The 16,811-nt window shown below is 45.4% G+C and overlaps 1 protein-coding gene across 3 annotated transcripts in view; it reads left to right on the forward strand.

Moving 5' to 3' along the window:
• Window positions 1-16,811, forward strand: part of LOC139559532 (sodium/potassium-transporting ATPase subunit beta-1-interacting protein 4-like) — a 132,932-nt gene that overhangs the window by 46,430 nt on the left and 69,691 nt on the right. For all 3 annotated transcript variants that reach the window (XM_071375612.1, XM_071375613.1, XM_071375614.1), the window contains exons 2-3: window positions 4,048-4,185; window positions 6,219-6,299. In XM_071375612.1, the coding sequence (XP_071231713.1) occupies window positions 4,048-4,185; window positions 6,219-6,299 (219 nt within the window). The remainder of the gene's footprint in view (window positions 1-4,047; window positions 4,186-6,218; window positions 6,300-16,811) is intronic.

Below are 16,811 nucleotides of genomic sequence, written 5' to 3' on the forward strand. Positions count from 1 at the left end.
ATCCTCAGTGCGGTGGGCAGCTGGGAGGAGGTGCTCTTATTTTCCATGAGACTTACAGTGTCCCAAAACTTTTTGGAATTACTGCCACAGGATGCAAATTTCTGTTTGAAAAGCTAGCCGTAGCTTTCCTAACTGACTGAGAATATTGGTTCCTGACTTCCCTGAAAAGTTATTCGATGCTAATGCAGAATACCGCAGGATGTTTTTGTGCTGGTCAAGGGCAGTCAAGTCTGGGGTGAACCAAGGGCAATATCTGTTCTTAGTTTTACATATTTTGAATGGGGCATGCTTATTTAAGATGGAGAGGAAAGCACTTTTGAAGAGCAACCAGGCATCCTCTACTGACGGGATGAGGTCAATATCCTTCCAATACCCGGGCCAGGTCGATTAGAAAGGCCTGCTCGCTGAAGTGTTTTAGGGAGCGTTTGACAGTAATGAGGGGTGATCGTTTGACCGCGGACCCATTACGCACTCAGGCAATGAGGCAGTGATCGCTGTGATCCTGGTTGAAGAAGGCAGAGGTGTATTTAGAGGGCAAGTTGGTCAGGATGATATCTAAGAGGGTGCCCATGGTTACGGATTTAGAGTTGTACCTGATAGGTCCCTTGATAATTTGTGTGAGATTGAGGACATCTAGCTTAGATTGTAGGACGGCCGGAGTGTTATGCATGTCCCAGTTTAGGTCACCTAACAGTACGAGCTCTGAAGATGGATGGGGTGGCAATCAATTCACATATGGTGTCCAGGGCACAGCTGGGGGCTGAAAGGGGTCTATAACAAGTGGCAACGGTGAGATACTTGTTTCTGGAAAGGTGGATTTTTAAAAATAGAAGCTCGAATTGTTTGTGCACAGACCTGGATAGTATGACAGAACTCTGCAGGCTATCTCTGCAGTACATTGCAACTCCGCCCCCTTTGGCAGTTCTATCTTGTCGGAAAATGTTTTAGTTAGAGATGGAAATTTCAGGATTTTTGGTGGCCTTCCTAAGCCAGGATTCCGACACGGCTAGGACATCCGGGATGGCGGAGTGTGCTAAAGAAGTGAAGAAAGCAAACTTAGGGAGGCTTCTAATGTTAACATACATGAAACCAAGGCTTTTACGATTACAGAAGTCAACAAATGAGAGCGTCTGGGGAAAGGGAGTGGAGCTAGGCGCTGCAGGGCATGGGTTAACCTCTACATAGCTAGAGGAACAGAGGAGGAGTATTGTAAGGGTACGGCTAAAGGCTAAAGGCGGCCTAAGGCAATCATCTCCTTTGTCTTGATCATGTTGAGGGAGAGGTTGTTGTCCTTGCACCACACGGCCAGATCTCTGACCTCCTCCATATAGGCTGTCTCATTGTTGTCGGTGATCAGGCCTACCACTGTTGTGTCATTGGCAAACTTAATGATGGTGTTGGAGTCGTGCCTCACATAGGTGTTCCTTTTGTCCAGGTGGGAAAGGGCAGTGTGGAGTGCAGTAGAGATTGCATCGTCTGTGGATCTGTTGGGGTGGTATGCAAATTGGAGTGGGTCTAAGGTTTCTGGGATAATAGTATTGATGTGAGCCATGACCAACCTTTCAAAGCACTTCTTGGCTTCAGATGTGAGTGCTACGGGTCGGTAGTCATTTAAGCAGGTTACCTTAGTGTTCTTGGGCATAGGGACTATGGTGGTCTGCTTGAAACATGTTTGTATTACAGACTCAGTCAGGGACAGGTTGAAAATGTCAGTGAAGAGACTTGCCAGTTGGTAAGCGCATGCTCGGAGTACTTGTCCTGGTATTCCGTCTGGCCCTGCGGCCTTGTGAATGATAACCTGTTTAAAGGTCTTGCTCACGTCGGCTACGGAGAGCGTGATCACACAGTCATCCGGAACAGCTAAAGCTCTCATGCATGTTTCAGTCTTACTTGCCTCGAAGTGAGCATGGAAGTAATTTAGCTCATCTGGTAGGCTCGCGTTACTGGGCAGTTCACGGCTGTGCTTCCCTTTTGTACTCTGTAATAGTTTGCAAGCCCTGCCACATCCGACGAGTGTCAGAGCCGGTGTAGTATGATTCAATCTTAGTCCTGTATTGACGCTTTGCCTGTTTAATGGTTCGTCGGCGGACATAGCAGGATTTCTTATAAGCTTCCGGGTTAGAATCCCGCTCCTTTAAAGCAGCAGATCTACCCTTTAGCTCAAACATAAAACATATTCTTCCAGTGCAGGGTGAGTAATCGTTGTCCTGATCTCGAGCTCTTTTCGGTCATAAGAGACAGTGGCAGAAACTTTATGTACAAAATAAGTTACAAATAATGCGGGGGAAAAAACACAAACAATAGCACAATTGGTTAAGGGAAACGTAAAACGTCAGCCATCTCCTCCGGCGCCATTATTCTCCATTTCAGAAGTTTTGTTGAGAATGGTTTGGACGCCCACGCACACCCATAAAAACTCTTCCCTTTTCTCTTATGTAGAGGATTCCCAGTCGCTCTGAAGAGTAAAAACTTCACTCAACGCAATGTTTCACACTCAGCTAATTTCCGGCAGTTCTACACGTTCTGCCATGACTCATGATATCTGAGTAGGTGTGATTAACAAAATCAATGGGGGCCCCCTAGAAGTCAAGGTCCCTGGGCATGCCTTGCTTGCCCGGCCAGTAATTCGACCATGATTACTGCAAGGTGTAGATAGCTGGCTAGACTAACTTACCTATCAATCTATAAAATGTTAGCTGACATGGGCTAATTGAGCGACTGTCCATGGCTTACATTACAAGAGGAAAATTGCTGATGCACTACCAAATTTGTACGTTATTGCCAATATCAGTTATTTTGAAGTCTTTAAGTTTATATTTTTCTCTAAGAGGTTGTCAGTTGGATAGGCTCTCTGCAAGGTTTTGTATATTTTACCTGTCATATGAACATCATTTTCTGACTCAAATCGGATTCCCTCAAGATCGCTTCTGATGTCCAAAAGATTTCCAATCAAAATTTCGTTCTATGAAACTTTTAAGTTCCATATATTTGAAAATATCTGCATTTGTCAGTCCAAAATAAAAAAAATATTCTGTCCTGTAAGTGGTTGCTTATGTCGCTTATGCCTAGACACAGCTCTGTGTGTGTGTGAGGCTGGATATATCTCTGGCTGAGGCTTACAGTGTGTGTGTGTGTGTGTGTGTGTGTGTGTGTGTGTGTGTGTGTGTGTGTGTGTGTGTGTGTGTGTGTGTGTGTGTGTGTGTGTGTGTATGTGTGTGTGGCTGGATGTATCTCTGGCTGAGGCTTACAGTGCCATGGTGTGTGTGTGTGTGTGTGTGTGTGTGTGTGTGTGTGTGTGTGTGTGTGTGTGTGTGTGTGTGTGTGTGTGTGTGTGTGTGTGTGTGTGTGTGTGTGTGTGTGTGTGTGTGTGTGTGTGTGTGTGTGTGTGTGTGTGTGTGTGTGTGTGAGGCTGGATGTATCTATGGCTGAGGCTTACAGTGCCATGCTGAGAGGGACAGATCAGATAGAAGCAGACCCACCTCTAGTCCAGGAATGAGGGCGGGAGGTGGTGAGGGTTGACGCATCATGATGCAGAGAGCTTAGTCTGTGAGAACCCCCTCTTTCCCTCTATAGTCCTGTGTGTTGGTCTGTGGTTCTAACATCATGTTGAGCCCAGTCTGTTATTCCCCTCCCCTTTCAGTGTTTATCTCCCTGTCAGTGTAGTTATTCATCCGTGTTTTGTAAAAAACTCTCCTTCTCTCTGTCTCTATCTCTGTTGTCGCACCTGCTTCACGAGGCCCATCTAAACATTTCCACCTCGTTAAGAAGATGTAAGTGTCTGTGTGTGGTAATGAGACTAATCAAACGCAGAATGGACCATTACACTGCTTTATGCTTTCGTTAAGATGTGGATGGATGTGTCACGTTGGGTTATACTCTTGTTGTACATTGTGGTTGGTTGGGTAATGCACCTAGCCTATACTGTACCTTTGAGTTTCCTTGCACGTTCAAATGCAACCAAAAAGGATGTTATTGACCTTCATCCCCCAAATTCAGTCTTCCTAACCCTCCCTTCCCCTCTTTCTCCCCCCCCCTCTCTCTCTGCAGATCGTGGCATTGGAGAGACAGGTTTTTGACTTCCTGGGGTACCAATGGGCGCCCATTCTGGCCAACTTCTTCCACATCATCATTGTCATCCTCGGCCTCTTCGGCACTATACAGTACCGACCACGCTACATTGTAGTGGTGAGTACAAACACTCACACAGATGCACACATTACATTTGGGTGTAATTTGTTATTTTTCCATTTATCCAAACTCCCAAGATCCCTGGCCCTCTCCCTAAACACATTGTTTGTCGTCTTAATCATTTTTAATCCATCAGTAATTACATTTAATTAATGACTCAACTTCCATTAATTTCACACTCGAACAGAGTGTACCCTAGGGCCCACCTCAGCACGAATCCACAGGATTTAGGATTTGGTTAAATCTGAGGGGTTAGGGGTGGGGGGAGTGGGGGATTAGACTAGTTGAATTAGGTGTGTTAGTACTGGGCAAGAACAAAAGCCTGGCCATCTGGTATCACTCCAGACCCAAGATTGAAAAACCTAATGTTATGTCCTAAAACATTCAAGATTGAAGCACACTAGAAGGTTGCAGATTGAAGCACACTAGAATGTTGCAGATTGAAGCACACTAGAACGTTGCAGATTGAAGAATACTAGAATGTTCTAGATTGAAGAACAGTACAATGCTCTAGATTGAAGCACACTAGAAGGTTGCAGATTGAAGAATACTAGAATGTTCTAGATTGAAGAACAGTACAATGCTCTAGATTGAAGCACACTAGAAGGTTGCAGATTGAAGAATACTAGAATGTTCTAGATTGAAGAACAGTACAATGCTCTAGATTGAAGCACACTAGAAGGTTGCAGATTTAAGAATACTAGAATGTTCTAGATTGAAGAACAGTACAATGCTCTAGATTGAAGCACACTAGAAGGTTGCAGATTGAAGAATACTAGAATGTTCTAGATTGAAGAACAGTACAATGTTCTAGATTGAAGAACAGTACAATGCTCTAGATTGAAGAACAGTACAATGTTCTAGATTTAAGAACACATAGCTCCCAGACAGGGTATGAATATTTGAAGTGTTATTCCACTCTGGTGTCATTTGGAGTTAGAAGATCAGTACAGGAAGTGTATTGTCTCTTTTATTCAATTAACACGGGATGGATGAAGCTAAGTAATGATAACATATTCACAAATACATCAAAAATGTATTAGCAATGTTCAGTTTGGGTGTTAATGTGGAAAGAAAATCAAAGGGTGAGGGAAGGGAGAGAGATTGGAAGGAATGGGTGAGGGAAGGGAAGGGGAGGGGGAGAATAATCAAAGGCGAAAGAGGATAGAAGGTTGAGAAGGAATAAGGAAACAATAGTGTCAGCTTTCTTGGGGAAAAGGAGGGATAGCGAAAAGCGAAGGGAGAGGAGTGGAGTGGAGAGAGTAACCGAAGGCAAGAGCGGATAGTGGGAAGTATAATTGTGTGTCAGCTTTCTTGGAAAAAGTATGGTTCGACAGTATGACTCAACGTCTAGGATAATTAGGGAGGGTAAGTCCTCTACTGTCTCAATGAGCGTTGACATGTTCACATGGTGAAAAACATCTCCATTGGAAGAAGTTCAGCCTTGAGTGGAAGTTTGGTTAGCAACTTCCTGTCAGAAAGACCATGTTGATGGATGATTATGGATTGGATTTGAGTATCGCTTTTTCAAAGTGCTCAAAGTGTCTGTAAGCAGACAAACTGAAGTTTGTTTTTTGTATAATAGACCCTTTGTAAATGTTGCAAATGTAATTCCATCCTAAGACCTGTTTATGCCCCTCCATTAAACACTCAGCTGGTTTAGAAAACAACTCCTTTAAGTCTTAATGGACTTACCGCAGCTTTGGCATGTGGGCTAGAGCGGGTAGTACACATAAATAAATTAACAGTCTAGTGCAGTGTAGAGTGTGTCCCATAACACCATTCACAGACAGAGATCTTTCATTTCATTTCCAACTTATTTTAATGTACAATGTGTTTTTTGAAGTGTGTGTGTGTGTGTGTGTGTGTGTGTGTGTGTGTGTGTGTGTGTGTGTGTGTGTGTGTGTGTGTGTGTGTGTGTGTGTGTGTGTGTGTGTGTGTGTGTGTGTGTGTGTGTGTGTGTGTGTGTGTGTGTGTGTGTGTGTGTGTGTGTGTGTGTGTGTGTGTGTGTGTGTGTGTCACCTATACAGTACACAGTGTGGACAGCTCTCTGGGTGACCTGGAATGTCTTCATCATCTGTTTCTACCTGGATGTGGGAGGCCTGACCAAGGTAGGTGCTATTCTCTCTGACTCATAGGTCAACTACATGGCAACTACAGAGCAACTGTCCTCCATCTTGGAGCTCCCGTGACTTGTGTGTATCTTCCACCATTTAAGATACAGTGTGTTTCTCTGTCTGTCGTTATGTTCATGTGTTCTCTCCTTGGCGCTTGAGAGACATTGAATAAAGCATGTAGTCATCCTAGAGAGGTGGGAACTAGGTGGTGGAAAATGTATTCCAAGACCTTCAGTGTCCGGGTTCAGAGAGTAGAGGGCTCAACCCCAGGAGGATGTCCCACTGACCCCTGCCACAAGCACACACACCCCGTACCTAAATACCCATCCCACACACACGGATACACATACAGACACACACACCTCGCCTACTTACCCACCCCACACACACAGATACACATACAGACACACACACCTCGCCTACTTACCCACCCCACACACACAGATACACATACAGACACACACACCTCACCTACTTACCCATCCCACACACACGGATACATATACAGACACACACACACACACCTCACCTACTTACCCATCCCACACACACGGATACATATACACACACACACACACACACACACCTCACCCGCCCACCCATCATTCTTGTCACTGTTCCAACAGCGTGTGCTGACAGGTCTTCGCTCTGTGGAGTCTCTGTTCTACACGCACACACTCACCACTCTATAGCCCCTGACGGACTGCCAGACACACACACACACACACTCTGACAGGTCTCCTGAGTCTCTGTTTCCGTGCCGACAGAAAGTGTTACATTTGGGATTATGATCATTTCCCTCCTCTGCTCCCAATTTGAGCAGTTTGATCTGAGTGCTGAGACTGTTCTCAGTGTGTGTGTGTGTGTGTGTGTGTGTGTGTGTGTGTGTGTGTGGGAAAGAAAAATGGAGGGCGCTAGAGATGGGAAGGTAGGCTGTAGTCAACGGCTCATTCTGCTTTTAGGGAGCTATCAACCATAGGTTGGACTGACCCTAGTCAGGTATACTGCATATGTCCTAGTTCTCATGACAGTGGCTTAACCCTGGGGTCCCCCCTGTCTGATGTGGAGTCACTCTTAGGCTCCGTGGGGTTAAATGAGCTCCTCATCCAATTAGAGGACTAACACACAAATGGACCGTCTGTGCCTGTGTGTGTAAGTGTGTCTTTGGAAATGTGGCTTTGTCTGACATACACAAATATTTATCCAGTTCGAATCTTGGGTTGTATTCTGCCGAAGCTCACACTGCTGAGACGAGACAATGACATTGTAATAAAACATGACAGGAGATGTGAGCGGTTTTCCTTTGTATGCGTCTGTCAACTTCACTGTATAGAGAGTTCACACAGGCCCACACTATGACTGGACTTAGCACACTCCAGTCTGGTTTCTCCAAATCTCCCCCGGGGTTCCTTTTAGCAGGTTAAGGATTTAGGTTTATTGGGATCCCCATTAGCAGCAGCAGCTACTCTTCTCGTTCATCAAACATTTGTCCTCCACTATTTTCACATTCTCCCCCTCCTTTTTTCTTTCCCACTTCTTTCCTGTCACACCCTGGCCTGACCCATCCTCCTCCATTTCTTTCTGCTCCACTCCTCTGCTTTGTCTTTGGTCTATTCCCTCCCCGTCCTCTGTTTGATCGGCCCTGTTTCTCTCCATCAGACTCAGATGGACTCCGTCAGTGATGGGGATCTACATTGATCTCTCAGTGAAGATGAATGCTCATGCCTAACATAGTTGGAGTGGTCGTGCGTGCGTGTACTCGTCGCGGGCCCCAGCTCTGGCTGGTCTCAGCTGTCGTAATGAGGTGTGTAAAGGCCAGCAGCTGGGGCTGGGCTGTAACACACCGGAGGGAAATAGCCTGCCCTCCCAAAATGCATATGGTAGCCAGGAGGGGAGACATTTATTGGACAACACACATACACATACTGTTCCTAATTCAGGCCCCAACCAAACCCTCTATGCACCCTTTACCACCTCCCTTCAGCGACGCATATGTGTGAGAGTGAGACCAAACCAAACGACCACGAGTAAAACAGGGAAGAGACACTATGCTAATTTGGCATAGAGCAGACCTAACTCACTCTATTAAATTAATCAAAACAGGAACATTTTACATTTGGCTAGAAATTAATAAGGAAATTATCTCCACAGAGAAAAATGTCCTCATGTGTGCTACCTATATCCGCCCACTACAATCCCCATACTTTAATGAAGACAGCTTCTCCATCCTGGAGGGGGAAATCAATAATTTCCAGGCCCAGGGACATGTGCTAGTCTGTGGCAACCTAAATGCCAGAACTGGACAAGAACCTGACACCCTCAGCACACAGGGGGACAAACACCTACCTGGAGGTGACAGCATTCCCTCCCAAATATGCCCCCCTAGGCACAACTACGACCAACAAAAACGGGTCACAACTCCTGCAGCTCTGTCGCACGCTGGGTACGTACAAAGTCAATGGTAAGCTTCGAGGGGACTCCTACAGTAGGTAGACCTATAGTTCATTTCTTGGTAGTATTACCGTGGATTACTTTATCACCGACCTCAACCCAGAGTCTCTCAGAGCGTTCACAGTCAGCCCACTGACACCCCTATCAGATCACAGCAAAATCACAGTCTACTTTAAAGGAGCAATAATCGACCATGAGGAGGCATCGAAGCTGAACAAACTTCATACTATTAAGAAGTGCTATAGATGCATGGAGGGTAGTGTAGAAAAATACCAAAAGTGAAGGTGTAAACGCAAATGTAGTCAATTTCTCAGCGTAAGGAATCACTGATATTTCATTCCAGGCATTTATTACAACGTTTTTGAGACCTGATCTCCTACGTCTCCCTTAACATACTGTAGGGGACTTCCATCAGTCCCGGATGGAAAAATCTTACTCAAAACACATTAGATAATAGCGTTTCATTAATTGATACCTCAAATAAACAATAAACAAACCCGCATTAACCTCTAACGAGTCACAACCCCGGATCCGGGATCCCCCCCATCAAAAAAGCTGACTAGCATAGCCTAGCCTAAAGCCACAGGGATATCATATAATCAAATGTTCATGAAATCACAAGTCCAAGACACCAAATGAAAGATACAGATCTTGTGAATCCAGCCATAATTTCCGATTTTTTTAATGTTTTACAGGGAAGACACAATATGTAAATCTATTAGCTAATCACGATAGCAAAAGACACAACTTTTTTTTCTCCACCATTTTTTTCCTGCATGGGCAGCTATCACAATTTCGACTAAATAAAGATATATATAGCCACTAACCAAGAAACAACTTCATAAGATGACAGTCTGATAACATATTTATGGTATAGCATATGTTTTTTTAGAAAAATGTGCATATTTCAGGTATAAATCACAGTTCTACATTGCAGCTGCAATCTGAAATAGCGTTGGAAGCAGCCGGAATAATTACAGAGACCGACGTCAATTACCAAAATACTCATCCTAAAACATTTCTGAAAAATACACAGCATACAGCAAATGAAAGCCCAACATCTTGTGAATCCAGCCATCATTTCTGATTTTTAAAATGTTTTACAAGGAAGACACAATATGTAAATCTATTAGCTAACCACGTTAGCAAAAGACACCACTTTTTTTACTCCACCAGTTTTTTACTCCATCAGTAGCTATCACTAATTCGACTAAATAAAGATATATATAGCCACTAACCAAGAAACAACTTCATAAGATGACAGTCTGATAACATATTTATGGTATAGCATATGTTTTTTTAGAAAAATGTGCATTTTTCAGGTATAAATCACAGTTTACCATTGCAGCCACTATCACAAAACTCACCCAAAGCGACTAGAATAACTACAGAGAGCAACGTGTATTACCTAATTACTCATCTTAAAACATTTCTGAAAAATACACAGCATACAGCAAATGAAAGCCCAACATCTTGTGAATCCAGACAATATTTCAGATTTTCTAAGTGTTTTACAGCGAAAACACAATATATCATTATATTAGCATACCACATGAGCTAACATCACCCCAGCATTGATTCAAGGCAAAAAGCGCGATAACGTTATCACCACCAAAATATATTAATTTTTTCACTAACCTTCTCAGAATTCTTCAGATGACAGTCCTGTAACATCATATTACACAATGCATATAGAGTTTGTTCGAAAATGTGCATATTTAGCATCACAAATCGTGGTTATGCTATGTAATCAGTCAAAACATGGCATGCATTCTGGCCGGCGCCATCTTGGAAGGGCACCTAAGTTTACGATTATTTATCGATTAGATTGACAAAAAAAATACAGGTTGGACAGCTAATGAAAGATGCATTGGTTATTAATGCAACCTGTCACGTTCCTGACCTATTGTTCCTTTTTCTGTTATTTATTTAGTTGGTCAGGGCGTGAGTTGGGGTGGGTTGTCTTTGTGTGTTTTGTGTGTTTTGTCTAGTCTAGGGGTGTTGTATGTGTATGGGGTAGAGAAGAGTGAGGTTGTCTAGTTATGTCTATGGCTGCCTAGATTGGGTCTCAATCAGAGACAGCTGTCATTCATTGTCTCTGATTGGGAGCCATATTTAAGGCTGCCATAGGCAGTAGGCTTTTGTGGGTAGTTGTCTATGTTGAACGTTTGTTGCTTGTCTGTGCACTTACGTTATTTAGCATCACGGTCGTTTGTTGTTTTTGTATAGTTTGTAATAGTGTTTCGTTTCTTGTTCATCTTCGTAGTAAAATAAAAGAAGATGGCTTATTTTCCACATGCTGCGTTTTGGTCCGTCTCTCCTCCACACGATCGTGACAGAACTACCCACCAACCATGGATCAAGCAGCGTGAGCGGAACCAACAACAGCGGCAAAGTAACCAGGACTCGTGGACATGGGAGGAAATATTGGACGGAAAAGGACCCTGGGCTCAACCAGGAGAATATCGCCGCCCCAAAGCTGATCTGGAGGCAGCGAAAGAAGAGAGGCGGCGATATGAGGAGGCAGCAAGGAAACAAGGCTGGAAGCCCGTAAGTCAAACCCAAACATTTCTTGGGGGGGGGCTCTCGGGTAGTTTAGTTGGGTCAGTCGGGAGACGTGAGCCAACTCCTCCTGCTTACCGTAAGGAGCCGGTGAGGGCGGATTTGGAGGTGAGTGACGCAGAGACAGTAAAGGAGTTAATGGAGAAATTGGAGGAGAGAGTTATGAGGGATGTACTGGTTTGGTGCATGAGGCACGGCATTCGTCCGAATGAACGTGTTGGTGAGTTAATGTCACCGGGAACAGCTCTCCATACTCGTCCTGAGGAGCGTGCTAGCCGTCTGGTTAAGACAGTGCCTACAGCACGCACAAAGCCTCCTGTGCGTCTCCAGAGTCCTGTGCGTCCTGTTACTGCTCCTCGCACTAGCCCTGTTGTGTGTGTTCCCAGCCCAGTACCACCAGTGCTGACACCACGCACCAGGCTTCCAGTGCGTCTCCAGAGCCCTGTTCCTCCTCCACGCACTCTCCCTGTGGTGCGTGTCTCCAGCCCGGTACCACCAGTTCCGGTACCACGCACCAGTCCTATAGTGCGCCTTGAGAACTCAGTGTGCCCTGTCCCTGCTCCCCGCACTAGCCTTGAGGTGCGTGTCTCCAGTCCGGTACCACCAGTTCCGGTACCACGCACCAAGCCTCATGTGCGTCTCCAGAGCCCTGTACGCACTGTTCCTTCTCCCCGTACTCGCCCTGTTGTGCGTGCCCTCAGCCCGGTACCACCAGTGCCGGTACCACACATCAGGCCTATAGTACGCCTTGAGAGTCCAGTGTGCCCTGTTGTTGTTCCCCGCACTAGCCTGAAGGTGCGTGTCCTTAGCCCGGTACCTCCAGTTCCGGCACCACGCACCAGGCCTACAGTGCGTCTCAGCCGGCCAGAGTCTGCCGTCTGCCCAACGGCGCCTGAACTGCCCGTCTGCCCAACGCCGTCTGAACTGTCCGTCGGCCAAGCGCCGCATGAACTGCCCGTCTGTATTGAGCCTTCAAAGCCGCCCGTCTGCCATGAGCCTGCAAAGCCGCCCGTCTGCCATGAGCCTACAGAGCCGTCCGCCAGACAGGAGCCGCTAGAGCCTTCCGCCAGACAGGAGCCGCTAGAGCCTTCCGCCAGACAGGAGCAGCCAGAGCCTTCCGCCAGACCGGATCAGCCAGAGCCTTCCGCCAGACCGGATCAGCCAGAGCCTTCCGCCAGACCGGATCAGCCAGAGCCTTCCGCCAGACCGGATCAGCCAGAGCCTTCCGCCAGACCGGATCAGCCAGAGCCTTCCGCCAGACCGGATCAGCCAGAGCCTTCCGCCAGACCGGATCAGCCAGAGCCTTCCGCCAGAACGGATCAGCCAGAGCCTTCCGCCAGAACGGATCAGCCAGAGCCTTCCGCCAGAACGGATCAGCCAGAGCCTTCCGCCAGCCATGACCAGCCAGAGCCGTCAGCGAGCCATGACCAGCCAGAGCCGTCAGCGAGCCATGACCAGCCAGAGCCGTCAGCGAGCCATGACCAGCCAGAGCCGTCAGCGAGCCATGACCAGCCAGAGCCGTCAGCGAGCCATGACCAGCCAGAGCCGTCAGCGAGCCATGACCAGCCAGAGCCGTCATCCAGCCAGGATCCGCCAGAGCCGTCATCCAGCCAGGATCCGCCAGAGCCGTCATCCAGCCAGGATCCGCCAGAGCCGTCATCCAGCCAGGATCCGCCAGAGCCGTCATCCAGCCAGGATCCGCCAGAGCCGTCATCCAGCCAGGATCCGCCAGCCAGTCCGGTGCTGTCCCTCAGTCCGGAGCTGCCCCTTATCCTGGTGCTGCCCCTTATCCTGGTGCTGCCCCTTATCCTGGTGCTGCCCCTTATCCTGGTGCTGCCCCTTATCCTGGTGCTGCCCCTTAGTCCGGTGCTGCCCCTTAGTCCGGTGCTGCCCCTTAGTCCGGTGCTGCCCCTTAGTCCGGTGCTGCCCCTTAGTCCGGTGGGGTTAATTTGGAGGGTGGCCATTTGGAGGAGGCTACGAAAGCGGGTAGTGACTATGGTGGGGTGGGGACCACGACCAGCGCCAGAGCCGCCACTGTGGACAGACGCCCACCCAGACCCTCCCCTAGATTTTATGCTGGTGCGCCCGGAGTTCGCACCTTAAGGGGGGGGTTATGTCACGTTCCTGACCTATTGTTCCTTTTTCTGTTATTTATTTAGTTGGTCAGGGCGTGAGTTGGGGTGGGTTGTCTTTGTGTGTTTTGTCTAGTCTAGGGGTGTTGTATGTGTATGGGGTAGAGAAGAGTGAGGTTGTCTAGTTATGTCTATGGCTGCCTAGATTGGGTCTCAATCAGAGACAGCTGTCATTCATTGTCTCTGATTGGGAGCCATATTTAAGGCTGCCATGGGCAGTAGGCTTTTGTGGGTAGTTGTCTATGTTGAACGTTTGTTGCTTGTCTGTGCACTTACGTTATTTAGCTTCACGGTCGTTTGTTGTTTTGTTAGTTTGTATATAGTGTTCGTTTTGTGTTTTTCTCTCTCTTCTCAATAAAAGAAGATGTATTTTGCACACGCTGCGCCTTGGTCCAATCTCTCTCAAGAAGACGATCGTGACACAACCGCTGATTTAGATTTTTAAAATTAACGTTACTAGACATACAGTGTGCGTTACAGCCAGACTAGTGCCGCAATAATGGCCGAAAAATGCGTTTACATTTTTCCACATAAATACGGAATAAAATCAAAAATAGCTCTTACTTTTGGACGAGCTTCCATCAGAATCTTGGGCAAGGTGTCCTTTTGTCCAAAGGAATCGTTGCTTTGTTGTAAAACGTCCACTTGAACTTCGTAACTAGCAGCTAACATTATCTACGTGGCACACACATGTCCAAATCCTCAAACGCAATACTACGAAAATTCCGAAAATAGCAATATACTCGCATAAACTGATATAAATCTGTTTCAAATAACTTAGTTATGATGTTTCTAACACCTATACCTGAATGAAATTACAGACGGACATATCTAAGGCCGATAACTGAGCGTTTCAAAATGCTATCCTGAGGTCTTGCGTTGCGTAATGGCGGAAGTCGAAAAGAGAGCGCACTTCGTTCCTTGCCCTTTTATAAGCTCTGAGAAATACGTAGAAACACTATTCCACTTCTCATTGGTTACTGACATCCAGGGGAAGGCGGGTGCAGTTCATTTCGATCCATAGGGCACACACAGAGCTTTAAACTGATCTGAGAACAGAGACTATTTTTCTGACCTTCACATGTCCTGTCATGATTTTCGCTGTAGAAAGAGTTCTGGTTCACCCACAGACATAATTCAAACGGTTTTAGAAACTAGAGATTGTTTTCTATCCAATAGTAATAATAATATGCATATTGTACGAGCAAGAATTGAGTACGAGGCAGTTTAATTTGGAGACGCAAAATGTCGAAGTTGAAACAGCACCCCCTGTAGTGACAAGAAGTTTTAAGTAGGAAAAATATAAACCTGTTGTTTAACCTGTTGGGGATGAGGGCGCTGTTGTGGCTATTTATGCTAATCGTGTAATTTTTTGAAACGGCTTCCCACAAAGTTCTTGATCGTACAATATGCATATTATTATTATTATTGGATAGAAAACAGTCTATAGTTTCTATAGGAGTTGAAATTTTGTCTCTAAGTGGAACAGAGCCCATTCTACAGCAATTTCCCTGACATGGAGTCAGATTCCAGAAATTTTGGCCACTGGTCTGGAGTCAGTTAAAAGGCCACTGTTATTGCTATGACTATACGGACACTGCTTACGTCTTCCCCTGGATGTCTTTACGTGATGACGATTTGAATCGTGTCGATTGCGCGTTCACAGGCACTATAAATTAAAAAACCCTGAGGCTAATCATTCTTTTGGAGCTGCGTCATGCGCATAGAGGGCACCGACCCGCACCTGTTCCAAGCATTAGTGGAGGGAGTAATATTACTCGGGTCATGTTTCTACTCGTTATGGGAGTTAAAAACATCATAAGGTAGTTAATTTAAAGCGTTTTATAGCAATTTATATCCGTTTAGTGCGATTTTGGGACATTTATTTCTGAAAAGCTGTGAATTGCTGGGCACGCTTCCAGTTCATCCCGAACGCAGTTGGCATTTCCACATGGCAAGAGGACAGCTTTCCACCAAAAGACGATTGGACCCAAGAAAGGATCCTTTGCCCAAGATACCGATGGAAGAACAGCTCAAAGTAGGACATTTTTATTATGATAAATCGTGTTTCTGTCGAAACATTTTAGTGGCTTAGGACGCCATGTTTTTTGACGTAGCTTCGCTTGGCGCAAACTGTATTGAAAAGTAAGGATAAATTAAAAAATGTAATAACGCAATTGTATTAAGAATTAAATTGTCTATCAATCCCTGTCCACCCTATATTTTTTAGTCACGTTTATGAGTATTTATGTATAAGAGTAGATCACTGTCTAAGTGGCGCAAGGACTTTTTCTTTACCAGCTTGTCTACATTTCACATTGTCTAACCATGATTTTGGTGGCTAAATATAAACATTTTCGATCAAACTCTATATGGATTGTGTAATATGATGTTACAGGAGTGTCATCTGAAGAATTCTGAGAAGGTTAGTGAAAAAATTAATATATTTTGGCGATGTTTACTTTTATCGCTCACTTTGGCTAGAATCAATGCTGGGCTGCTATGTGCTATGTGCTATGCTAATATAACGATTTATTGTGTTTTCGCTGTAAGACACTTAGAAAATCTGAAATATTGTCTGTATTCACAGGATCTGTGTCTTTCGATTCGTGTATGCTGTGTATTTTTACGAAATGTTTGATGATTAGTAAGTAGGTAAACACGTTGCTCTAAGTAGTTTTTCTATTCCATTTGTGACGGTGGGTGCAGTTGTAACCTATGCCATCTACCTGAAATATGCACTTTTTTCTAACAAAACCTATCCCATACCATAAATATGTTATCAGACTGTCATCTGATTAGTTTTTTTCTTGGTTAGGGGCTATAAATATCTTAGTTTAGCCGAATTGGTGATAGCTACTGGTGTTGGTGGACAAATAAAAGATGGTGGATTATGCTAATGTGTTTTTAGGTGCTAATGTGTACATCTTTACATATTGTGTCTTCCCTGTAAAACATTTAAAAAATCGGACATGTTGACTGGATTCACAAGATCTGTGTCTTTCATTAGCTGTATTGGACTTTAATGTGTGAAAGTTAAATATTTAAAAAAAATATTTTTTTTGAATTTCGCGGCACTGGTTTTTCAGTGGGGGTGGGGGGGGAGTGCCGCTAGCGCCACTCTCATCCTAGACAGGTTAACAAATCTAGAACCTTTAAAAAGTTGGTGCTGTCTCATCAGCGTAATAGTCCAAACGAACTGTCGCCCACTCTTAGCTATGATGTGGGCGTGCGCCAAGGGTCAATACCGTTCAGCCTGTACATTAAGGATTTGCCTTCTGTCTGTACTGGGTCTGAAGTTCAAATGTATGCAGATGATACAGTGATATATGTGCATGCAAAGAGCAAACAACAAGCTGCA

The sequence above is a fragment of the Salvelinus alpinus genome, chromosome 30 (assembly GCF_045679555.1).
Source record: "Salvelinus alpinus chromosome 30, SLU_Salpinus.1, whole genome shotgun sequence".
NCBI classification, from domain to species: domain Eukaryota; kingdom Metazoa; phylum Chordata; class Actinopteri; order Salmoniformes; family Salmonidae; genus Salvelinus; species Salvelinus alpinus.